At 43.0% G+C, this 27,322-nt stretch overlaps 1 protein-coding gene across 1 annotated transcript in view; it reads right to left on the bottom strand.

Annotated features, from left to right (window-relative positions):
* Positions 1–700: 700 nt before the first annotated feature.
* The window catches only part of LOC129811356 (connector enhancer of kinase suppressor of ras 1-like), a 110,065-nt gene continuing 83,443 nt past the window's right edge, over positions 701–27,322 (bottom strand). Inside the window, exons 19-28 of the mRNA XM_055862590.1 lie at positions 26,880–27,061; positions 10,128–22,368; positions 9,171–9,224; positions 8,743–8,843; positions 8,535–8,642; positions 8,195–8,315; positions 8,038–8,106; positions 4,926–4,995; positions 4,549–4,774; positions 701–3,960 (exon numbers count right to left, since the gene is read on the bottom strand). Coding sequence (XP_055718565.1) covers positions 21,973–22,368; positions 26,880–27,061 — 578 coding nt within the window. The 3' untranslated portion in view covers positions 701–3,960; positions 4,549–4,774; positions 4,926–4,995; ... (4 more) ...; positions 9,171–9,224; positions 10,128–21,972. The remainder of the gene's footprint in view (positions 3,961–4,548; positions 4,775–4,925; positions 4,996–8,037; positions 8,107–8,194; positions 8,316–8,534; positions 8,643–8,742; positions 8,844–9,170; positions 9,225–10,127; positions 22,369–26,879; positions 27,062–27,322) is intronic.

Here is a 27,322-nt window from a genome sequence, read left to right on the forward strand (position 1 = left end):
ACGAACCTGAGGTAACTCATTTCCGGCATTTATGACAGCAATCTGGCGAGCTCTATAAAGCCTCTAAGTTAGCACAAGCTGCCTCAAGAACTAATGATAAAAGAAAGCAAATTACAGGCTACAGTACCTTTCAACAGGCTGCATGTGGTATATTGTAGTCAACCGAGCCCTTAACGAAAATCCTGTTGTTTTGAAACTGGCAGACAAACAGGTAATTTATGACTGAAAGGTGCTGAAGTGTCTTTAGAGACAAGATGGATTTGTAAAGATATGTGCTGCCACTTTTGTCTTTAAGCTTGTTTTCTTGGACCTGCACAAAGAGCCTTTTAGCCAATTCACACGAAACAGGAAGTAGTGCCAATAATAAACAACACATTCCTCTTCAAAATTCACACACACACACACACACACACACACACACACACACACACCACAGACCGTGAAAAGACACACACACACACACACCACAGACCGTGAAAAGACACACACACACACACCCACAGACCGTGAAAAGACACACACACACACACACACCACAGACCGTGAAAAGACACACACACACACACACACACACACCACAGACCGTGAAAAGACACACACTGGCACCAGTTCTGCCAAATGACATTGACGAGTTGTTGTTTTGTCGGTGAGGTAAACATGACAGCAAGCGTCTTGGAAAAACAACATTCAAATTGGCCAGTGACATTAAACTTCAGAAGAACTTTATGTTACGGTACAGAAATTACATGGTAAGACGGAAAACAGCAATAACCTATTTGCTTGTTTGTTTCTTTGATGTTCATTAGAAAAACACGTAGGCAGCATTAGATACTAGAACTATGCTGTTCCAGTGGTGCAGCGCAGTTTCTCGGGGCCCTCCCAAAGTACGAGCAAAACAATGACATGTGGCAGAGCGAAACATTATATACATAGTGATCCTGTTAAATTACTTAGGAAGTAATATAAAACTCACTAACAACTAATCTAATTCCATGGTTTTATAGCTAATCTCATGCTATTTTACACATTGCCATGAGGCTGAGAGGAAATGTTGCAGTTTTAAAGCTATACTACATGGCCAAAAGTATGGATAAATTAAAAGTACGGATAAATTAGTGGATTTGTCTATTTCAGCCAGACCTGTTGCTGACAGGCGTATCAAATTGAACACACAGCCATGCAATCTTCATAGGAAAACATTGGCAGTGGAATTGCCTTACTGAAGCGCTCAGTGACATTCAACATGGCACCGTCATAGGATACCACCTTTCCAACTAGTCAGGTCGTCAAAATTCTGCCCTGCTAGAGTTGCCCCCGGTCAACTGTAAGTGCTATTATTGTGAAGTGGAAATGTCTAGGAGCAACAACGGCTAAGCCGCGAAGTGGTAAGCCACACAAGCTCACAGAATGGGAGCATCAAGTGCTGAAGCGTGTACAAATTGTCTGTCCTTGGTTGCAACATTCACTACAAGTTCCAAACAACGTCAGTACAAGATCTGTTGGTCAGGGGATTCATGAAATGGGTTTCAAGCTTAAGATCACCATGTGCAATGCCAAGTGTCGGCTGGAGTGGTGAAAAGCTCGCCGCCATTGGACTCTGGAGCAGTGGAAACGTGTTCTCTAGAGTGACGAATCACGCGTCAACATCTGGCAGTCCGACGGACGAATCTGGGTTTGGCGGATGCCAGGGGAACGCTACCGAATGCATAGTGCCAACTGTAAAGTTTGGTGGAGGATGAATAATGGTCTGGGACTGTTTTTCATGGTTCAGGCCCCTTAGTTCCAGTGAAGGGAAATCTTAACGCTACAGCATACAATGACATTCTAGACGACTCTGCGCTTCCAGCTTTGGGCCAACAGTTTGGGGAAGACCCTTTCCTGTTTCAGCATGACAATGCCCCCGTGCACAAAGCGAGGTCCATACAGAAATGGTTTGTCGAGATCGGTGTGGAAGAACTTGACTGACCTGCACAGAGCCCTGACCTCAACCCAATTGAATACCTTTGGGATGAATTGGAACACTGGCTGTGAGCCAAGTGTTATCGCCCAACATGGCCCGACCTCACTAATGCGCTTGTGGCTGAATGGAAGCAGCAATGTTCCAACATCTAGTGGAAAGCCTTCCCAAAAGTGTAGGCTGTTATAGCAGCAAAAGGGGGGGGGGACCAACTCCATATTGATGCTCATGATTTTGGAATGACATGTTTTGGAATGGCCATGTCTGTAATTTTCTGTAATTCCAAAAAGTAATAATTCATGGCTTATGACGTGTTCGTATGCTATCTGGAGGGCCCGACCTCCATCCCCCCAGCCTTGTGGGGGCTGCATGCTACGCTAGAGGAAGGTTCCCACTGTTATCATGCTAATTCCAGCAGAGGTCAATTTATCAAGGACAGACAGTACTGTAAAATAGTGCTACCAAAACCTTGTCAACACTTTTATCATAACTTATTTCAGCAGTGAAACGCAAAACAAAAGTCCCATTTTCTGCCAAGATAAATCTCAATAGAAATTTGAATAAATGGTATTGCCCTTTTATTGCCAGTTTCACCTGACCATCAGTTAGGACAATGGCTTCTTGAATGACAAACTGTTTGCAAATGAATGTGTTCATCACTTGTTCCTTACTGCATTTGACACAGGCTCAGTCACCAGTGAGGATCCCTACTGTGTTCCTTACTGCATTTGACACAGGCTCAGTCACCAGTGAGGATCCCTACATTGAATCAATATATTCAAGATGCATTGGGAAAACTAAGTTTTCACGCACGGCACGGCACGGCACGGCACACACACACACACACACACACACACACAGTCTTGCATTTCTAACCAATTTAGGACTCCTCACATTTACATACCTTTTTAGGACCCTGCTTTCCAGACATCATAGAAGCACAGAAATTACACTCATGAGCTAGAAAAAAAATCTAATATGAGGAAATCACCGAAAGTTGCTGACTTCTTGAAAAAAGATCACTTGTAATTTTACCACCTACTTGAGACCGCACATTGCAAATCAAATCAAATCAAATAGGTCAAATACACATGGTTAGCAGACGTTAATGCGAGTGTAGCGCATTGCTTGTGCTTCTAGTTCCCGACAGTGCAGTAATATCTAACAAGTAATGTAACAATTTCACAACAACTACCTTTTACACACAAGTGTAAAGGAATGAATACAAATATGTGCATATAAATATATGAATGAGTGATGGCCGAACGGCATAGGCAAGATGCAGTAGATGGTATAGCGTACAGTATATACATATGAGATGAGTAATGTAGGCTATGTAAACATTATATAGAGTGGCATTGTTTAAGTGACTAGTGATACATTTATTACATCGATATTAGATGCATTCATTCTATTTTATGACTGAAAATATTGCATGTAGAATGCCACAATGATGCAACACGGATGGCAACTCAACGGCTGTAGTGTAGTTCTACTGTAGTGTAGTTCTACTGTAAAGTATTTAAACTGGAACAACCATTTCAGTAATGGAGTCATTATATCCAAGTAACAGATTAATAGTTTCGAAAAATGTATTTTATTTTTCTGTAACATTCAAAGTCAGCAGGCTTTGTATTCTTGAGACCTTAGTCACTCCAAAAGTGAACCACCCACCTGGGAAAACTTCCCCCAAACAGAGTGAGATGGAGGACATTCATCAACTGCCTATGAGCTTAAGTCAAGTAAGTCCCATTAAATCCTCAGATGTACACCAAGATAGAAGCTTATTTACACTTATTTTCTCTGATCTGCAACTATTCTGTTGTGTACATAGAACTTTACTGCTCTCCTGTCCCTGTTTACTAGCGCTTGGCCAGAAGCAGCAATGCATTTCTCACAGTCTTGTTTTCCAGGCGTTTTTCCCATTCGGATAAAATTCATCAAGGAATCTTCAACTGCATCCACCTCTATTGTCGACCAAAACCTTTTTGTTCCTTTGGCACCTTTGGAAAGAGATGACATTATGAATGACTACATTAAATAAAGGTTGAGTACAATACAGTATGTGTTCATCTCTGTATTAACTCTACCAGGTTGCAGCTGTATCTGCAGAGAGTGTTGAGGTTAAACTAACAATTCCAACTAAATAACTACATAGATAAGGATGTGAGAGAAGAATGTGCAATGCTGACATCAAGGCAGAGTCAATCTGTATGGAATCTAAGCCCATCAAAAGGTTTGCAATGTAATCCTTCTAATAAAAGCAATACTTATTAAATTAAGTTCCCTCACCCAGGAAAAACAATGTAAAGTGTGGTAATCCTTCTGACACACTAGTTCAGATCTAACGTCTTGACTTGTGTCCAATCCAAACTGAACCGTTCTGTGCTGGCATGGTTGGAAATACACTAACTGATGAAAACAGGATTGATCTGGACTAGCACAGTACCAGGTCGCAATTGTAAATGAGAACGTGTTCTCAATTTGCCTACCTGGTTAAATAAAGGTGAAATAAAAATAAAATAAATAAATAAAAGCTGACACTACAGAGTCAAAACGCACTGACTGAAGGCAGCAGGAAACATGCTTACTGTGTGAGCCTCTCCTTTGTCCCAGCTTTCCCTTGGTCATTGGCTGTTTGGCCTGAATAGCTGACATCTCTCCTGGAAAACATCAGTGGAAAACATGTCGAAAAGGACATTGTAATTAAGAATACGTCCATGTAAGGTATAGGCATACCGGTCAGATTTTCTTCATAGGATTCTTCAGACGACTCCTCTCTCTCAGAGTCATTCTCTGATGAACTATCAGTGGCCGCTGCATCCATTTATTCAAACATAACATTTTGTAAAAGACAATAAAAACAAAATCAAATTGCAGCAAGTTAAATCAATGCACAACCAATTAGAGTCAGCATTATTCCCAGAGTGAAAATGCACTGACTGAAGATAGCAGGAAACATGTTTACCGTGTGAACGTCTCTTGTTCCAGCTTTCCCTTGGTCATTGGCTATTTGGCCCGAATCGCTGACATCTCTCCTGGAAAACATCAGTGGAAAACATGTCATTTTCACCCAATCCAACCTATCAACTAATCCATAAGCGATAACTGTTGGAAAAACTCAAAATGCAGGTTTATAACAGCTGTGCCATTCAAGCCTATTGAATATGGTATGAGAGGGACGGCTACAGCCACCAAAACCCTACAGATACAGCCATGTATTGAGAGGGGAAAGCACAATACCATGCTGAAATGAAGGCAGACTCCATCCTAACCTTTTTCACACCACTGTACAATCCAAACTGAACCGTTCTGTGCTGGCATGGTTGGAAATACACTAACTGATGAAGACAGAACAGATCTGGACCAGCACAGTACGGCCAGAATACTTATGGCACCGACAGAGATGGTCGCCTCGCATCGCGTTCTTAGGAAACTATGCAGTATTTTGTTTTTTAATGTGTTATTTCTTACATTGATACCCCAGGAAATCTTAAGTTTTATTACATACAGCCGGGAAGAACTACTGGATATAAGAGCAACGTCAACTACCAACATTAAGTCCAGGAATATGACTTTCCCAAAGCGGATGCTCTGTTTCGACTACCACCCAGGGCAATGCATCAGATCCCTGTAGGTGACCCAAAACAACGGCGCCAGATGGCAGATGGCGCGGTCTTCTGGTCAGGCTCTGTAGACGGGCACATCGCCCACATCTCACGAGTATACTACTCGCCAATGTCCAATCTCTTGACATCAAGGTAGACGAAATTCGAGCAAGGGTTGCCTTCCAGAGAGACATCAGAGATAGTAACATTCTCTATTTCACGGAAACATGGCTCACTTGGGATACGTTATCAGAGTACGTAGAGTCACCCGGTTTCTTCACAAATCTCAGAAACAAACATCTCTCTGGTAAGAAGAAGGGCGGGGGTGTATGCCTTATGATTAACAATTCGGGGTGTGATCATAACAACATACAGGAAACTCAAGTCCTTTTACTCACCTGACCTAGAAATCCTCACAAATGCCGGCCGCATTATCTACCTAGAGAAATCTCTTCGATTATAATCACAGCCGTGTATATCCCCCCCAAGAAGATACCTCAACGGCCCTGAAAGAACTTCATTGGACTCTATGTAAAATGGAAACCACATATCCTGAGGCTGCTTTTATTGTAGATGGGGATTTTAGCGAGGCTAATCTGAAAACAAGCTCCCTAAATTTTATCAGCATATGGAATGCGTGACCCGGGCAGGCATGATTCTGGTTCATTGCTACTCTAACTTCTGCGACGTATACAAAGCCCTCCCTCGCCCTCCTTTCGCAAATCTGACCACGACTCCATTTTGTTGCTCCCAGCCTATAGACAGAAACTAAAACAGGAAACGCCTGTGCTCAGGTCTGTTCAACGCTGGTCCGACCAATCTGATTCCACGTTTCAAGATTGCTTCGGTCACGTGGACTGGGATCGAGTTTATTTGAAAGTGCATCAGTGATGTTGTACCCACGGTGACTATTAAAACCTTCCCCAACCAGAAACCGTGGATTGATGGCAGCATTCGCGCAAAACTTGAAAGGGCGAACCACTGCTTTTAATCATGGCAAGGCGACCGGAAACATGACCGAACACAAACAATGTAGCTATTCCCTAGGCAAGGCAATCAAACAAGCTAAGCGTCAGTATAGAGACAAAGTAGAATCGCAATTCAACGGCTCAGACACAAGACGCATGTGGCAGGGTCTACAGTCAATCACGGATTACAAAAAGAAAACCAGCCCCGTTGCGGACACCGATGTCTTGCTCCCAGACAAACTAAACAACTTCTTTGCTTGCTTTGAGGACAATACAGTACCACTGACACGGCCCGCTACCAAAACATGCGGGCTCTCCTTCACTGCAGCCAACGTGAGTAAAACATTTAAACGTGTTAACACTCACAAGGCTGCCGGCCCAGACGGCATTCCTAGCCGCGCCCTCAGAGCATGCGCAGACCAGCTGGCTGGTGTGTTTACAGACATATTCAATCAATCCTTATCCCAGCCTGCTGTGCCCACATGCTTCAAGAAGGACACCATTGTTCATGTTCCCAAGAAAGCTAAGGTAACTGAGCTAAATGACTAGCACCCAGTAGCACTCACCTCCGTCATCATGAAGTGCTTTGAGAGACTAGTCAAGGATCATATCACCTCCACCCTACCTGACACCTAGACCCACTCGAATTTGCTTACCACACCAATAGGTCCACAGACAACGCAATCGCAATCACACTGCCCTAACCCATCTGGACAAGAGGAATACCTATGTAAGAATGTTGTTCATCGATTACAGCTCAGCATTTAACACCATAGTACCCTCCAAACTCGTCATTAAGCTCGAGACCCACCGCCCTGTGCAACTGGGACCTCGACTTCCTGACGGGCCGCCCCCAGGTGGTGAGGGTAGGTAAAAACATCTCCACCCCGCTGATCCTCAACACTGGGGCCGTTCTCAGCTCTCTCCTGTACTCCCTGTTCACCCACGACTGCGTGGCCATGCACTCCTCCAACTCAATCGTCAAGTTTGCAGACGACACTACAGTGGTAGGCTTGATTACCAACAACAACGAGACGGCCTACAGGGAGGAGGTGACGGCCCTCGGAGTGTGGTGTCAGGAAAATAACCTCACACTCAACATCAACAAAACAACCTCAGGAGGCTGAAGAAATTTGGCTTGTTACCAAAAACACTCACAAACTTTTACAGATGCACAATCGAGAGCATCTTGTCGGGCTGTATCACCGCATGGTACGGCAACTGTTCCGCCCACACCGTAAGGCACTCCTGAGGGTAGTGAGGTCTGCACAACGCATCACCGGGGGCAAACTACCTGCCCTCATGGACAACTACACCACCCGATGTCACAGAAAGGCCAAAAAGACCATCAAGGACAACAACCACCCGAGCCACTGCCTGTTCACCCCACTATCATCCAGAAGGCGAGGTCAGTACAGGTGCATCAAAGCTGGGACTGAAAAACAGCTTCTATCTCAAGGCCATCAGACTTGCACTGACTAAAGGCAGCAGGAAACATGCTTACCGTGTGAGTCTCTCTTTTGCCCCAATCCCTTGGTCATTGGCTTTTTGGCCTGAATCACTGACATCTCTCCTGGAAAACATCAGTGGAAAACATGTCATTTTCAAACAGGACATTGTAATTAAGAATAGGTCCATTAGTATGTAAAGTATAGACATACCTGTCAGATTTTCTTCATAAAAATTGCCCTTCTCTGATGATCCTGGGACATAACCATCTACACTGTTGCCAATGCTGGTTATTGAGTCATCAGTCTTGTATCCAAGCATAGCTTTGGTCAACTGTATTGAAGAAAAAAATTATATTGGATAACTAGACAGATGACAAAGTATTTGGACACCGGCACATTTTGATTAGTTACGACTGTGCTCCTCTACTTGTTTATGTCATAATACTATGAATATGGGATGAAAGTGCAGACTTGCCCATCTTTGATTTACAAAGCTGATTCACAAGAACTTACATACTGTAAGCTGGTGTTGAATGACACTTTAACTTACGTATATACTGTCTGTTCTGATCAACGGTGGTGCATCATCCAACACATTGACTATCGACCCAGAAGTACTGTCCGCCTCAGAGGTACTGGCAGCCTCGGTGTCTGACATCTAAGGATACAATAAAATGATAGTCATGTGCAAATTAGGCAATAGGATATGATAACGATTCAACCATCCCCAGTATCCTCATTCTAAACAACTGACAAACCTGCGCTTCGGGATTTATCTTTTCTTTTCCTTTTCAAATCTGGTTGAAGTTGAACTATGCTTCTTTAGATTTTACATGCGCCTTCTTAGCCTCTGCAGTGCCTTTGTAAAGGAAGACAAAAAGAATAGTTGAGACTTAATAGAATGACAAGATTGCTCGGCACACAACAGGGGATGGGCTGGGGGACACCAATGACTGTTATCATTGACTAAGAGGTCCAACAAACATCTATTACCATTTCTGTTTTTTAAAACTACTTTCAAGGTAAAAAAGCGAGTATAAGCATAAAATAAGCACATTATGCAAGTTCCTGCATGCAACTAAAGCTGAATGTGCTTTTATGGATGGACTAAAAGAGAATCAGTATGAGTGGTTTGGCTAAAGCAAGGCAAGCGTACTCTAAATACTAGGCAAATCAGAAAACATACCGCATTGGTTACTTTGTAGGTTCCTGGACTCTTATCTTCCATTATGTTTTCGATCTTAAAAAATGTGTGTAAGAAATAGGGATTTGGTTAAAGAATCTGCCAATATATGTATGTATTGTATGTATGTATTTTTCAAGACAGTGAATTGTCACAGTCCTACCAAAATTGACACTTTCCACAACCCTTATTCTTGTTGTGGTGTTTCACTCTTTTATGTGCAAAAAAAAGAAGAACGAGGAACCGCACCACGCCCCTCCCCCCACCCAAAATAATGTCCATGGTTTTCAATAAAAAAAATCTGGTCACTTATTTCTTAATTAGTTTAACATATTTCTTATTTTCATCTGAATTATTTCAATGTAAAAAACGGTATTTGGGTAAGAAAGTGCTATAAAAAACGGGCGCAACTTCAATACATGAATTTAATGAGGGGGTTTAAATATTTTAACACACATACAGGCTTATAACTTGACAAAAATGATGAAAAGGAACTGGCTTTTCTTGCTAGCTTGTTACACTATAGCAATATTATCTTCCAATACATGCAACATTGTTAACCACAATCATGTATTCTGAATCAAAGACACGTTTACCAATTATGCTAAACTTATTAGCTAGCTTGCAACCATAGCTACCTTTTTTTTTTTTTAACTAGCATGGGTAGCATGCTAACCGTTAGCAAGCCACAAATACCTATAAGGTAGAAACATGCAAAGTAACAATTGCACATTAATGAATTGTTTGGATAAACCTGCCAATTTCAATCTGTCATGACGCAGTATATCTGACACAATGCGGCTTTCAGACATCATCAATGCATGTTGGATTCCACCGAAAGACATACATGACTGACATTAATTCATTAAAAATAAAGACAACGAGAACATGCATTGCTTGTCAATACACCAAATACAATTTTAGCTAAAATATTGGTTAACAGTTTAGTTAATAGCTTACCTTCTTGCATGAATGCAAACATCTGCAACCATCCTCCTCTTCCTTAAAACACGTGCTGCACAGCTACTTCAGTGGTGATCACGCTCAGGCAGGGACAGGCTTGCCAGGTCAACTTCAAATTTCTAGGAGTCTGCGCAAACCAGACTTCAAAACCCACCTTCACTAGCACAATTTTAGCAGAATACAGGGAAAATAATGATTTTTAAAAAATGCCATGTTGGTAACGTTGCAATATAGAAGTAGTATAACAACTTCCACCTAGCGACCAAAATCTTTCACCTGCCGCAAAGTTTTAAAAGTACATCAATAAACCACAAAATAGTGTACATGGCAACCTTGGGCAGAGATTTATGCTGCAACATGGGGGAGGGGGAACTCTGTATCTTTTATCATTATTATATTTTTATTAACAACAAATCAATACAGGAAGTACATTTGGGAACACAAGTATATATAAATAATATACAAAGGTCAGGGGGAGGGGGGGGGGGACTGTTGACCTATAAAACCTTTGATAGTTTGGTACTTTTGTGCACTTTGCAGTGGGGGAGGGGCAGGGTCTCAAGCGGAAATTATGGCCAGTAGATATGCATAACAATGATTCCATCAGCCCAGATTTCTGAATATGTCTGCAATGTTATTACTGTTAGCCACATTTCCTTAGACAATTTGGGTTTGTAGCTTACACAATCAGTATCAGTGAGGTGTTAAGTGCAGCTACTTGAATGGTCTGTACATGAGAGATGGAGTGGTGGATATGTACATTTTTAACTGGGGAGACTTGCTGACACAAAAGTAGCTTATGGCAGGTTAATATTCGATCTAGCAACCTAACCCATCAGCAATCAGATTAATTACCTGCCCACAGACCACTCAAACAGCCTACTGATATTAACAGCCATCTCTCACTATAGGCACTCAGCTACTCCCACAATCTCTCTTTCTCTCTTATAACAGGCCTTTTTTTAATCATATTTGCATTTATCTTCCACTAGATCCCTGGTTTCACAATGTGGAATAAAATGTCATGATAATACGTGATTTCAGGTTTGTACTGCTGTGAAGACGTAGGCCTTTACATCAGCATTGATCTCTTTGCAAAAAGCCTCAAGAAAACTCATAATAACATTGGGTAGCTGATGGGTATAATCAAAATGTCTGCTTAATGTTTTTGAGGGAGCAGCAGAAAAGTGTACCCAACCTGGGGTACAACTTGCTAGAATTGGTATTTGAAGCAGTAGTAGTAGCCATGTAATGGCAGCAGTGTTGTAGTTGAGTCACAAAAGCATAAGTCCAAGTCAATTCACAAGACCCTATGGCTACTCTGAGTTGAGTCAAAGTCACCAATGTTGGAGTCAGGAGTCGAGTCACAAGTCCCTATGGCTGAAATCAGAGTCCCACTGTTTGGTCCAAGAGTTCAAGTCTAATACAATGGGTCCATATTAACTTAATATTAAGTTATTAACCCAGTCAGATAGTGTCAGGAGGAATTTGATCAATCATTTTTCATATCCCCTTTCTTTCTGTGCCAACAAATGTTTATATGCTACAGGTAAACCAGATTGTCAGCTAGCTAATTAGGTAACATGTTGAACATGGTGTGGCTGCACAGCTTCTTCATATTTGATGTAGTCTAAATAGAAACTGAAAGACACAGACAGACAGATACACCTCTATAAACTATACTGAAGTCAGATATTAGTGGCTAATGTGCACATTCTGTGGAGGTCAACTAGATCTGTTAAAAGGTCTACAGCAACAACACATTTTATGTTTGTGTTAGAGAGCACATAACATGCCTATCTGAATTTAACTTAATCATTTGAAATCCCATATTTCAATGTTAAGCTTTGATTTGTAACATATTAACTGTTTTTCAGTGCATAGTAGTCTACAAGAGTCTGTAGAACAGGTTCATATTAGTGGTACAGTTGAGTGAGAATTCCAGCCAGCAGTTGAAATTTTGATACATTGTATGACACGCCCTACACTACAGCCAATCATTGAGCAGCCTCCCACCCCCTTCTCTGCTCCCATCCCCCTCTCCTTTACCAGGTCAAATGCTGTATATTAAGGCCACATATAAGTATTAATGAACAAACAGCTATAGACAGTACTGAAGTCAGATATTAGTTGCTAATGTTAACATTCTGTGGTCAACTGCTCCTAGATCTGTTAAAAGGTCTACAGCAACAACACATTTTATGTTTGTGTTAGAGAGCACATAACATGCCTATCTGAATTTAACTTAATCATTTGAAATCACAAATTTCAATGTTAAGCTTTGATTTGTAACATATTAACTGTTTTTCAGTGCATAGTAGTCTACAAGAGTCTGTAGAACAGGTTCATATTAGTGGTACAGTTGAGTGAGAATTCCAGCCAGCAGTTGAAATCCCCCCCTCCCACAACCACAAAGTCATATACACTGCTCAAAAAAATAAAGGGAACACTAAAATAACACATCCTAGATCTGAATGAATGAAATATTCTTATTAAATACTTTTTTCTTTACATAGTTGAATGTGCTGACAACAAAATCACACAAAAATGGTCAATGGAAATCAAATTTATCAACCCATGGAGGTCTGGATTTGGAGTCACACTCAAAATTAAAGTGGAAAACCACAATACAGGCTGATCCAACTTTGATGTAATGTCCTTAAAACAAGTCAAAATGAGGCTCAGTAGTGTGTGTGGCCTCCACGTGCCTGTATGACCTCCCTACAACGCCTGGGCATGCTCCTGATGAGGTGGCGGATGGTCTCCTGAGGGATCTCCACCCAGACCTGGACTAAAGCATCCGCCAACTCCTGGACAGTCTGTGGTGCAACGTGGCGTTGGTGGATGGAGCGAGACATGATGTCCCAGATGTGCTCAATTGGATTCAGGTCTGGGGAACGGGCGGGCCAGTCCATAGCATCAATGCCTTCCTCTTGCAGGAACTGCTGACACACTCCAGCCACATGAGGTCTAGCATTGTCTTGCATTAGGAGGAACCCAGGGCCAACAGCACCAGCATATGGTCTCACAAGGGGTCTGAGGATCTCATCTCGGCATCTAATGGCAGTCAGGCTACCTCTGGCGAGCACATGGAGGGCTGTCCCCAAAGAAATGCCACCCCACACCGACTGACCCACCGCCAAACCGGTCATGCTGGAGGATGTTGCAGGCAGCAGAAGGTTCTCCACAGCGTCTCCAGACTCTGTCACGTCTGTCACATGTGCTCAGTGTGAACCTGCTTTCATCTGTGAAGAGCACAGGGCGCCAGTGGCAAATTTGCCAATCTTGGTGTTCTCTGGCAAATGCCAAACGTCCTGCACGGTGTTGGGCTGTAAGCACAACCCCCACCTGTGGACGTCGGGCCCTCATACCACCCTCATGGAGTCTGTTTCTGACCGTTTGAGCAGACACATGCACATTTGTGGCCTGCTGGAGGTCATTTTGCAGGGCTCTGGCAGTGCTCCTCCTACTCCTCCTTGCACAAAGGCGGAGGTAGCGGTCCTGCTGCTGGGTTGCTGCCCTCCTACGGCCTCCTCCACGTCTCCTGTCCTGATGTACTGGCCTGTCTCCTGGTAGCGCCTCCATGCTCTGGACACTACGCTGACAGACACAGCAAACCTCCTTGCCACAGCTCGCATTGATGTGCCATCCTGGATGAGCTGCACTACCTGAGCCACTTGTGTGGGTTGTAGACTCCGTCTCATGCTACCACTAGAGTGAAAGCACCGCCAGCATTCAAAAGTGAACAAAACATCACCCAGGAAGCATAGGAAATGAGAAGTGGTCTGTGGTCACCACCAGCAGAACCACTCCTTTATTGGGGGTGTCTTGCTAATTGCCTATAATTTCCACCTGTTGTCTATTCCATTTGCACAACAGCATGTGAAATTTATTGTCAATCAGTGTTGCTTCCTAAGTGGACAGTTTGATTTCACAGAAGTGTGATTGACTTGGAGTTACATTGTGTTGTTTAATTGTTCCCTTTATTTTTTTGAGCAGTGTACATTAAGGCCAAATATAAGTCTTAATGAAGAAACTGCTATAGACAATACTGAAGTAAGATATTAGTGGCTCATGTTAACATTATGTGGAGGTCAACTGATCCTAGATCTGTGACTTTAAGTGCCTAAAGCCAACTCTAATATACAGTAACAGTCAAAAGTTTGAACACACAAACTCATTTAAGGGTTTTTCTTTATTTTTACTATTTTCTACATTGTAGAATAATAGTGAAAACATCAAAACTGAGAATAATACATATGGAATCATGTTGTAACCAAAAAAGTGTTAAACAACTCAAAATATATTTGAGATTATTCAAACCCTTTGCCTTGATGACAGCTTTGCACACTCTTGGCATTCTCTCACCCAGCTTCACCTGGAATGCTTTTCCAGCAGTCTTGAAGGAGTTCTCACATATGCTGAGTACTTGTTGGTTGCTTTTCCTTCACTCTGCGGTCCAACTCATCCCAAACCATCTCAATTGGGTTGAGGTTGGGTGATTGTGGAGGCCAGGTCATCTGATGCAGCACTCCATCACTCTCCTTGGTCAAATAGCCCTTACACAGCCTGGAGGTGAGTTTTGGGTCATTGTCCTTTTGAAAAATAAATGATATCCCCACTAAGCGCAGACAAGATGGGATGGTGTATCGCTGCAGAATGCTGTGGTAGCCATGCTGGTTAAGTGTGCCTTGAATTCTAAATAAATCTCTGACAGTGTCACCAGCAAAGCACCACCACACCTCCTCCTCCATGCTTCACGGTGGGAACCACACATGCATAGATAATCCGTTCACCTACTCTGCTTCTCACAAAGACACAGTTGGATCCAAACATTTCAAATTTGGACTCATCAGACCAAAGGACAGATTTCCACCGGTCTAATGTCCATTGCTAGAGTTTCTTGGGCCAAACAAGTCTCTTCTTATTTTTGGTGTCCTTTAGTAGTGGTTTCTTTGCAGCAATTCGACCATGAAGGCCTGATTCATGCATTCTCCTCTGAACAGTTGATGTTATTTGAACTCTGTGAAGCATTTATTTGGGCTGCAATCTGAGGCTGGTAACTCTAATGAACTCATCCTCTGCAGCAGAGGTAACTCTGGTTCTTCCTTTCCTGTGGCGGTCCTCATGAGAGCCAGTTTAATTTGGGCGCTTGATGGTTTTTGCCACTGCACTTGAAGAAACTTTAAAAAAGTTATTGACATTTTCCTCATTGACTGACCTTCATGCCTTAAAGTAATGATGGACTGTTGTCTCTGTTTGCTTACTTGCGCTGTTCTTGCCATAATAGGGACTTGGTATTTTACCAAATAGAGCTATCTTCTGTATACCACCCCTACCTTGTCACAACACAACTGATTGGCTCAAACGCATTAAGAAAGAAAGAAATTCCACAAATGTACTTTTAACAAGGCACACCTGTTAATTGAAATGCATTCCAGGTGACTACCTTATGAAGCTGTCTGAGAGAGTGCCAAGAGTGTGCGAAGTTGTCATCAAGGCAAAGGGTGTTTACTTAAAACAATCTCAAATCTCAAATATATTTTTATTTGTTTAACACTTTTTTGGTTTCTACGTGATTCCATATGTGTTATTTCATAGTTTTGATATCTACAATATTATTCTACAATGTAGAAAATATGAGTATGTGTGAGTATGAGTATGTGTGTCCAAACATTTGACTGGTACTGTATATATATTTTGCGGTTGGCTAAAGACTCAAGTATGAAGGTAGGGTGGCCACGCCCATCTCGTTTATGAACTTTATAGGGCCTAAGGCCATTTCTAATATATAGATGCTGCTATTGGCTCAGTATTTAAGTATGATGTCGGGAGTGCCACGTTGTGCCACCCAGTTAAGCTACAAGTGTCCAGGAGCAAGCCTTCTTATATCAATGGTCTGATTAGCTCGAGACTCACATACGCATCTCCCCTCATTGCCATAGACATGTTTAAGCTATGACCCCCTAGACAAATCCCCTCAATAGCTTTGAAGACTAGAAATGTAAGAATACCCTTAATTAGATAGAATTTGTAAACGTTCCAAAAAGGGCCAAACAAACCGGATAAAAATCTGTTTTTATAATATGTACCGGTTCATGAGGGTTGCCTAATCACACACATGACATTTTAGAAAGATGTGACCTTTTTAACCCTTTGAAACAGCCCCTATGACCCCAATTCAAGGCACTTCCGGTTGTCACAGGAAGCTGAAAATAAACACATATCCTCATTGGGGTAGGCTTTTACAGAATCCTGAGTTTCAAGTCTTCACGTTAAGAACTGACTGATTTACAGAGGGTTGAACTCAGTGTTTATACAAACTGCAGGTTGGGTATATCAAAACCACTTTTAGGGTAATTTAACCACTTCCGGTTGCTCTAGGAAGCTTAAACTCAACACAGGTAATCCTCATAGTGGCCTGATGGATTGTCATTGAAGACAGCTTGAGATGGCAATCATAACCCACATAGGCATCAGGTTGAATTTAGTGCAGCAGGCAATGTATTCCTATGGGGAGAGATGTCAATGTAAACTGTTAGAAGAAAACACCCTGTTTTCACTGTTAAGGGTTAATTCCACACTGTCAAGGTTAGGCTTGCACAGATCGGGAGGACCTTGGGAAGGTTCCTGTGATTGAATTGTGCTTCTAGCCTCAACGGTTCTGCCGCTGTCACCCAAAAGCACCTCACATTTAGGTCAGGCTTCGTTTTGGGCCTTGTGCTAAGACCTTTCTGGATGTCAATATCGTTCCCCAAAAACGTCAGAGACAGCTGCTCTTCACATATGTGGCTCTGTATATGGCCCCCAACCATAATCTGGAAATATATTAAATTCAGACTATACATGGATACATAGCACTACCTAGGTGGAACTTGTAAGTCCTCCAAAAAGAGCCAAAAAAACCGGATAAAAATCTGTTTTTATAATATGTACCGGTTCATGAGGGTTGCCTAATCACACACATGACATTTTAGAAAGATGTGACCTTTTTAACCCTTTGAAACAGCCCCTATGACCCCAATTCAAGGCACTTCCGGTTGTCACAGGAAGCTGAAAATAAACACATATCCTCATTGGGGTAGGCTTTTACAGAATCCTGAGTTTCAAGTCTTCACGTTAAGAACTGACTGATTTACAGAGGGTTGAACTCAGTGTTTATACAAACTGCAGGTTGGGTATATCAAAACCACTTTTAGGGTAATTTAACCACTTCCGGTTGCTCTAGGAAGCTTAAACTCAACACAGGTAATCCTCATAGTGGCCTGATGGATTGTCATTGAAGACAGCTTGAGATGGCAATCATAACCCACATAGGCATCAGGTTGAATTTAGTGCAGCAGGCAATGTATTCCTATGGGGAGAGATGTCAATGTAAACTGTTAGAAGAAAACACCCTGTTTTCACTGTTAAGGGTTAATTCCACACTGTCAAGGTTAGGCTTGCACAGATCGGGAGGACCTTGGGAAGGTTCCTGTGATTGAATTGTGCTTCTAGCCTCAACGGTTCTGCCGCTGTCACCCAAAAGCACCTCACATTTAGGTCAGGCTTCGTTTTGGGCCTTGTGCTAAGACCTTTCTGGATGTCAATATCGTTCCCCAAAAACGTCAGAGACAGCTGCTCTTCACATATGTGGCTCTGTATATGGCCCCCAACCATAATCTGGAAATATATTAAATTCAGACTATACATGGATACATAGCACTACCTAGGTGGAACTTGTAAGTCCTCCAAAAAGAGCCAAAAAAAACGGATAAAAATCTGTTTTTATAATATGTACCGGTTTATGAGGGTTGCCTAATCACACACATGACATTTTAGAAAGATGTGACCTTTTTAACCCTTTGAAACAGCCCCTATGACCCCAATTCAAGGCACTTCCGGTTGTCACAGGAAGCTGAAAATAAACACATATCCTCATTGGGGTAGGCTTTTACAGAATCCTGAGTTTCAAGTCTTCACGTTAAGAACTGACTGATTTACAGAGGGTTGAACTCAGTGTTTATACAAACTGCAGGTTGGGTATATCAAAACCACTTTTAGGGTAATTTAACCACTTCCGGTTGCTCTAGGAAGCTTAAACTCAACACAGGTAATCCTCATAGTGGCCTGATGGATTGTCATTGAAGACAGCTTGAGATGGCAATCATAACCCACATAGGCATCAGGTTGAATTTAGTGCAGCAGGCAATGTATTCCTATGGGGAGAGATGTCAATGTAAACTGTTAGAAGAAAACACCCTGTTTTCACTGTTAAGGGTTAATTCCACACTGTCAATGTTAGGCTTGCACAGATCGGGAGGACCTTGGGAAGGTTCCTGTGATTGAATTGTGCTTCTAGCCTCAACGGTTCTGCCGCTGTCACCCAAAAGCACCTCACATTTAGGTCAGGCTTCGTTTTGGGCCTTGTGCTAAGACCTTTCTGGATGTCAATATCGTTCCCCAAAAACGTCAGAGACAGCTGCTCTTCACATATATGGCTCTGTATATGGCCCCCAACCATAATCTGGAAATATATTAAATTCAGACTATACATGGATACATAGCACTACCTAGGTGGAACTTGTAAGTCCTCCAAAAAGAGCCAAAAAAACCGGATAAAAATCTGTTTTTATAATATGTACCGGTTCATGAGGGTTGCCTAATCACACACATGACATTTTAGAAAGATGTGACCTTTTTAACCCTTTGAAACAGCCCCTATGACCCCAATTCAAGGCACTTCCGGTTGTCACAGGAAGCTGAAAATAAACACATATCCTCATTGGGGTAGGCTTTTACAGAATCCTGAGTTTCAAGTCTTCACGTTAAGAACTGACTGATTTACAGAGGGTTGAACTCAGTGTTTATACAAACTGCAGGTTGGGTATATCAAAACCACTTTTAGGGTAATTTAACCACTTCCGGTTGCTCTAGGAAGCTTAAACTCAACACAGGTAATCCTCATAGTGGCCTGATGGATTGTCATTGAAGACAGCTTGAGATGGCAATCATAACCCACATAGGCATCAGGTTGAATTTAGTGCAGCAGGCAATGTATTCCTATGGGGAGAGATGTCAATGTAAACTGTTAGAAGAAAACACCCTGTTTTCACTGTTAAGGGTTAATTCCACACTGTCAAGGTTAGGCTTGCACAGATCGGGAGGACCTTGGGAAGGTTCCTGTGATTGAATTGTGCTTCTAGCCTCAACGGTTCTGCCGCTGTCACCCAAAAGCACCTCACATTTAGGTCAGGCTTCGTTTTGGGCCTTGTGCTAAGACCTTTCTGGATGTCAATATCGTTCCCCAAAAACGTCAGAGACAGCTGCTCTTCACATATGTGGCTCTGTATATGGCCCCCAACCATAATCTGGAAATATATTAAATTCAGACTATACATGGATACATAGCACTACCTAGGTGGAACTTGTAAGTCCTCCAAAAAGAGCCAAAAAAAACGGATAAAAATCTGTTTTTATAATATGTACCGGTTCATGAGGGTTGCCTAATCACACACATGACATTTTAGAAAGATGTGACCTTTTTAACCCTTTGAAACAGCCCCTATGACCCCAATTCAAGGCACTTCCGGTTGTCACAGGAAGCTGAAAATAAACACATATCCTCATTGGGGTAGGCTTTTACAGAATCCTGAGTTTCAAGTCTTCACGTTAAGAACTGACTGATTTACAGAGGGTTGAACTCAGTGTTTATACAAACTGCAGGTTGGGTATATCAAAACCACTTTTAGGGTAATTTAACCACTTCCGGTTGCTCTAGGAAGCTTAAACTCAACACAGGTAATCCTCATAGTGGCCTGATGGATTGTCATTGAAGACAGCTTGAGATGGCAATCATAACCCACATAGGCATCAGGTTGAATTTAGTGCAGCAGGCAATGTATTCCTATGGGGAGAGATGTCAATGTAAACTGTTAGAAGAAAACACCCTGTTTTCACTGTTAAGGGTTAATTCCACACTGTCAAGGTTAGGCTTGCACAGATCGGGAGGACCTTGGGAAGGTTCCTGTGATTGAATTGTGCTTCTAGCCTCAACGGTTCTGCCGCTGTCACCCAAAAGCACCTCACCTCTGGCATCTTGCCTATGCCGCTCGGTCATTACTCATCCATATATTTATATGTATATATTCTATTCCATCCCTTTACTTGATTTGTGTGTATTAGGTTGTTCTGGAACGGTTGTTGTTGAATTGCTAGATTACTTGTTAGATATTACTACAATGTGTCCTAAAATGGTTACAAATACAAGACTGTGTGTGTGTGTGTGACAAGAACATTTGATTTGATTTGTTTTGATACCTTGCAGTATGGTATGTTACCACCAGGTGGCTTACAAAAATACCCCCTTCTTAGGACCCTGACAGTTTTGTGTGATTTTCAAACCAGGCATATTAGCATGCTATTTGCAGGCTATTCCAATGGTTTCCCTAGTTGAGCCCATGGTTTTGGACCTAACTTGGTCAAAGGTCCTAATATGGAAGGTGTTTATATAAGTTGAGGTCCTAATACGATCTCAAAAACGAGAACACACACACACACACACACACACACACACACACACACACACAAAGGTCTGGGAACAGATCTGGGAGCAGTCTTACATGTTAATAATAATAACTATGTCATAATGTTGTCCATCAGGCAAGATCGGAACTTATTCTGTGCAAAAAATATATACAATCTACGTTTAAAAAAGTACAATACATTTTGTTACGTGACATTTAACATTCTATGTACATAAGAGGCATACAACACGGATATAATTTACCTTTAAATCTCATCTAAAAATCTTAATCAAAGATATGTAACAGTAGAAAAGACAGTCCATAACATCCCATGACTACAGTATATATCTATCAACACATAGGGACACTTGAAAAAATAGTTTTTTTGTCGTATGAATACCGTAACTTGAATTCTGCAAGTTTGGCGTGATACAATTGGCTTGGAAAGACAAACCCTGTCTTTCCTACATCAACAACAGTCAAAAATATTTAAAACAAAACCCCTGAGGGCCCAGTGTTTATCCCGACCACATTACCTGACCAGGAAAAACTCCATAAGAAATCACAGCGATAACTAGTCGTGAATCACAGCGATAACTAGAGTCATGAATCACAGCGATAACTAGAGTCATGAATCACAGCGATAACTAGAGTCATGAATCACAGCAATAACTAGAGTCATGAATCACAGCGATAACTAGAGTCATGAATCACAGCGATAACTAGAGTCATGAATCACAGCGATAACTAGAGTCATGAATCACAGCGATAACTAGAGTCATGAATCACAGCGATAACTAGAGTCATGAATCACAGCGATAACTAGAGTCATGAATCACAGCGATAACTAGAGTCATGAATCACAGCGATAACTAGAGTCATGAATCACAGCGATAACTAGAGTCATGAATCACAGCGATAACTAGAGTCATGAATCACAGCAATAACTAGAGTCATGAATCACAGCGATAACTAGAGTCATGAATCACAGCAATAACTAGAGTCATGAATCACAGCGATAACTAGAGTCATGAATCACAGCGATAACTAGAGTCATGAATCACAGCGATAACTAGAGTCATGAATCACAGCGATAACTAGAGTCATGAATCACAGCGATAACTAGAGTCATGAATCACAGCGATAACTAGAGTCATGAATCACAGCGATAACTAGAGTCATGAATCACAGCGATAACTAGAGTCATGAATCACAGCGATAACTACAGCTATGAGTTTTCCCTGGTTAGGTCATATAGTTGAGAAACACTTCATGCCCTAACCATACATATCTGATGGTAAGTAGGGAAACCACCATCAGATCAGTTCAGTGGCGTCTCATATGTAGAAGTAATTCTCTCGGCTAGCAGGACTAGCTACGTCATCTGTGCTGCTCTCTGCAGTCACTGATTGCTCTGACTGTGGCTCTACATCAGAGTCGCCTGCTGTCTTCATCGTACTTGAAAACGATGGCTCCGCGTCTACCAGCATCTCACCGTCGCCAAGGGTCAGTCCACACGCGGCCTCTGTTTCCACGGCAACCACCTCCCCCATCTCCCCAGAAGACGATCCAGGGGGCGTGTCCTTTGTCTTGCCTTTAGCCCGTTGGACAGCCAGTTTCTCGATCTCCAGGTGTAAGTCTTTGTTATGTTCTTTCCACTGGCGGTACTTCTGGGACGTCAACTCAGAGTCCTCCAGCACCTTGTTGATGAGTTGGAGCTCTGCCTCTTTATCCTAGAAGCACAGTGAGAACAGATGGCCATTAACATTAACAAAAATTCGCAGAAAGTTCAAGCAATGAATGGAGACTGAGGGACAGTGCAAAAATCCCACATAGTGTTCAGTGTTCATATCAGTACACTATAGCTAAGGCCAGTAGTTTCCCCTGGCTACGTGACCTGGGGCCAGTCAGGACTTTCCCCTGGCTACGTGACCTGGGGCCAGTCAGTAGTTTCCCCTGGCTACGTGACCTGGGGCCAGTCAGGACTTTCCCCTGGCTACGTGACCTGGGGCCAGTCAGTAGTTTCCCCTGGCTACGTGACCTGGGGCCAGTCAGGACTTTCCCCTGGCTACGTGACCTGGGGCCAGTCAGTAGTTTCCCCTGGCTACGTGACCTGGGGCCAGTCAGTAGTTTCCCCTGGCTACGTGACCTGGGGCCAGTCAGGACTTTCCCCTGGCTACGTGACCTGGGGCCAGTCAGGACTTTCCCCTGGCTACGTGACCTGGGGCCAGTCAGTAGTTTCCCCTGGTCAGGTCACACAGTCAGGGCCATACCTATAAGTGGGCTATAAACTGTGTGTACAAAACATTAGGAACACCTGCTCTTCCGATGACAGACTGACCAGGTGATTCCAGGTGAAAGCTATGATCCCTTATTGATGTCCCCTGTTAAATCCACTTCAATCAGTGTAGATGAAGGGGAGGAGACGGGTTAAAGAAAGATGTTAAGCCTTGAGAATATTGAGACATGGATTGTGTATGTGTACCATTCAGATGGTGAATTGGCAAGACAAAATATTTAAGTGACTTTGAACAGGGAATGGTAGTAGGTGCCAGGCGCACCGGTTTGAGTCTGTAAAGAACTGCAACGTTGCTGGGATTCTCCAAGCTCAACAGCTTCCCGTGTGCATCAAGAATGGTCCACCACCCAAAGGACATACAGCCAACTGTGGAAAGCATTGGAGTCAACATGGGCCAGCATCCCTGTGGAACGCTTTCGACACCTTGTAGTCCATGCCGCGACAGATTGAGGCTGTTCTGAGGGCAAAAGGGGAGCAGGGTGCAACTCAATATTAGGAAGGTGTTCTTAATGTTTTGTACCCTCAGTGTAACTGTTCGTTTCCCAACTTTCTAGGCCATGAGGAAAACCACTTGGGGAAAGAGGTCTTCTTTCAAAGACGACCCAATTTAGAGTCTAACATTGGTTGAAGGCCACACTACTTGGAGAGAGGACACTATGAAGGGTGTAACGTCGGGCAAAGAAAGGTGAGACTAACTGTGGACAGAATCCCCATATGGGGCACTTAGAACAATAAATAATCATTTATTACACTTTCATAGCACTATTCATAACATAAATACATCTCAAAGCGCCGTAAAGCAACAAAAAACAAGCTATTTAAAAACAACATCATCATTAATCATCATGATCGACGGTCAAGAGACAGACTGGTGAGAAAGTTCCTGGTTTGAGCGAGGTCAGCGGAGGTCAGCGGAGGTCAAAGGGGCGAGCCGGGAGCAGCACGTTGTCATCAGTGATTCGCCATTCACGCCGTCTGAGGCCTTGTAGTAGGACTCAGTCAGATGAAGTTAGAGTTCTGTACTAGACACTGGACTTCACTACTACCAAAATGCAGCAGCCCACTTGGATGAGTCTACGGCAGTCATGAGGTGCCAGAAAGCACACCACCCTTCAATGGTAATTCAGGAGTAGCCTTATATCTTACATGCTGACCACAACGCTCGCGTTACGTGCGCTCGCGTTGCAAAATAAATGTACACATGCATGTTATACAATAATTTAATCCAAACTGCTTGACGCACTGCAAGTCCCGCCTCTCCCATCTCCTCATTGGTTTTTAGGAGAATATACCCACGTGGGTGATATAAAGATGAACTGAGGTTTACACTCCAGTCCAGTTGGTGGTGGTAATGCACCTTAGAGTTAGTTGCTGACCGCCATATAAAGTACATAGAAGAAGATCCACCATCTTTGGTCTCAACTCTAGGTGTGTAATGGAAAGGTGGTTATTGGACTGTCAAACACTGTCCCAATTTCTTACTGTCAGTGCCGAGGGGTTCATGCTGATTGTACGGAGATTGTGACAGCCAGTTGAATGGCGTCCCTTGACAGGGCAAGAACAAGATGTATGTCAGGAAAAGTGCAGTATTATCATAAGGAGACTTATACTTGGAATAAGGAGGAGGAATGGAGGTTAAAAAAAAGAGTCAGGAGGAGGTCAGAGAGAGAGAGACAGAGACAGAGCGAGAGAGACAGAGACACAGAGAGACAGAGACAGAGAGACAGAGAGACAGAGAGACAGAGAGACAGAGAGACAGAGAGACAGAGACAGAGAAAGAGAGAGAGAGAGGGTGAACTTGAGTCAGTTAAAAATGGCGGGAAAAAGGGAGATGGTTTGTTAAAGAAAAATGGTAGAAAGTGTAAGCAGAGTGAGTTGAAGACAGGAGAAATGGAAGTGAATGAGGGTGAAGTATCAGAGGTGGTAGGTGCCCGAGGCTTACACCGAGGGTCAGGATAAAGATGAGTCTGTGACCGTAAGAGTGACGTTTTTGGGAGAAGTGGACCCTTGCCCTTTGGCTGATCCATTTGTGGTTTCAGGGTGGGTGAAAACAGAGTTGGGGGCTGTGGAATCAGTGAAGGTAACCAGAAGTGGTCTTGTGATAATTGTTTGTGTTTCTGCTGGTCAGAGGGAGCAGGCGCTCTGTGTTAAACGAATGGGAGCAAGAGATAAGGATCTCACTGTAAGGTCTACACCTGTTGTATTCGGCGCATGTGACAAATAACATTTGATGGGAATAGTTTTTCTCTCAAGAAAAGGGCACCATTGAAAGTGATTACTGGGGTAGCGGTAAATGTGAAAGCTGACAAACTGAAGGGGAAGATTCCCGGTGTTTGTGATGCTCGTCGTTTTGTGCGAAGCAGACAGGGTAGCGTGAGTGATGAAACAGAAGATTTATCTGTTCTTTTGAGGTTTGATGTTGAGTCTTTGCCCAACAAAGTGATGTTAGGATATATAAGTTATCCTGTACAAGCTTTCGTGCTAAATACATTACGATGTTACCGGTGTCAAGCTTATGGGCATGTGGCAGCAGTGTGTAGGAGGGAGGTTCCTAGGTGTGACAAGTGTGCAGAAGTGCATGGGACAAAGGAATGTGTGGCATTGGGGAAAGTAGTGGTATGTGTTAATTGTAGGGGTGCCCATGGTGCTGGGGATCAGAATTGTCCAGCGCGAGAGAGGCAGGTTGAGGCTCCCAGGGTTAGAGTAGAAGTAGTTGTCATATGCTGAGGCAGTGAAGAAAGTAGAGGAATATGGGTCAAGGGGAGGGATCCTGAGAGGAGTGGTGTGAGTAGTAGATCTGTACCAGTACAGAGGGATAAACCAACAAGTGATATATGTTTCAGTAAGATTGGCTTTTTAGCATTTATAGCAATGGTTATCTGTACTGCAGGGATGGAATGTAAGTTGCAGGAAATGTAGGATGTGGTGGGAGCTGCAGAGAGGTATTTAGGTGTGCGAGACTTAACATCAGAAGAGTTACAGGGTGTGTTAAGTGGTGGTGTCCCATCCTTTCAGGCTGTTGGCCTGAAGTAGGACTAAATAGATTTAAATAGTGGAGTATGGTGTTTATTTATTTATTTTGTATTTTATTTTTAGTGAGTGTAGTGTTAGATGGTAGGGTATTTGTTTATTAAAGCTATTTTTTTCAAGCTAAGAACAAGGGAGTTGTTAGTCTAGTAGGTGGCGGTTGGTAATGCAACATTTATGGGATGCTAACTACCGTTAAACCTCATCGAAGAAGAAGACTGAAGGAGGAGATATTACTAGAAACTAACTAACTAAACTAACTTTTATCTGTGGATTAATTATCAGAGTAGAGGACCTTGTGCATTTCAGGTAAAATAACAACCCAATGTTTATATCCCAGGACAAATGAGTTAGCAACAGTAAGCTAGCTAGCTAAATGGCCATGAATTTCGACCTGTCTCCAAATGAATATAGGTGGTTCAGAGTTCGTTTTGATATTTCAACCTGAGCGTCCTGATGGCGTCTTGTGTGGATGGACAAAATCAACTGGTCTAGTCAGCATGTTAGTCCTCCATACGGTCATGGTCATCTCATCTCTGTACACCACTGCCTCAGGGCTTTTTCTCCATCCTCAACCTCTGGACAGTTGCCATAAGCGAATCAAAACATTGCATGCTAGCCAGCTAACATTAGCTAGCTAGCCAAAAACCAACCGTCAACTTCAGTCTTGAAAACGTGCTGGATTCAAACTATAATAAGCTAAATCAATAGTTCATTCATAAAAACAAAAAGTTAGTAGGGAAAAATGCTATAAAAACAATTCATTATTACAAATACTAACAAAATCTACAGGAGCGCTCTGCCTTGGTGACCTCAAGGCAACCAATACAATATGAGATCACATAAGTAGCGCACTTAAGCAAAAGGAGGGACACTGCATAGTTGGAGAGGCTTTAAGCTCTGAGGCTTGACCCTAACCTTGAGTGTGCTCTGCAGCGCGCGGAGTGTGTGGGCCTTCTCATTGATGACCGGGTTCTTGTTGCGCCGGATGAAGGACTTTCGGAAGTGGTCTTGGGTCTGTGGCTGCTTGCTGCCGATCAGGGACACGCCGCCCTCCTTCAGTCCGTGGAACAGCACGTCCATCTCATCCTCTGGAGCTCCTGGTGGGAGGAGGGACAGAGGAAGGGAGGGGGGAGAGAGAAATAGAGGTTGAGAGAGGGAGAGAAAGGGAGGGGGGAGAGAGAAATAGAGGTTGAGAGAGGGAGAGAAAGGGAGGGGGGAGAGAGAGATAGAGGACAGAGGAAGGGAGAGGGGAGAGAGAGAGGTTGAGAGAGGACAGAGGAAGGGAGGGGGGAGAGAGAGAGAGAGAGGACAGAGGAAGGGAGGGGAGAGAGAGATAGAGAGGACAGAGGAAGGGAGGG

Source organism: Salvelinus fontinalis, chromosome 15 (assembly GCF_029448725.1).
Source record: "Salvelinus fontinalis isolate EN_2023a chromosome 15, ASM2944872v1, whole genome shotgun sequence".
NCBI classification, from domain to species: domain Eukaryota; kingdom Metazoa; phylum Chordata; class Actinopteri; order Salmoniformes; family Salmonidae; genus Salvelinus; species Salvelinus fontinalis.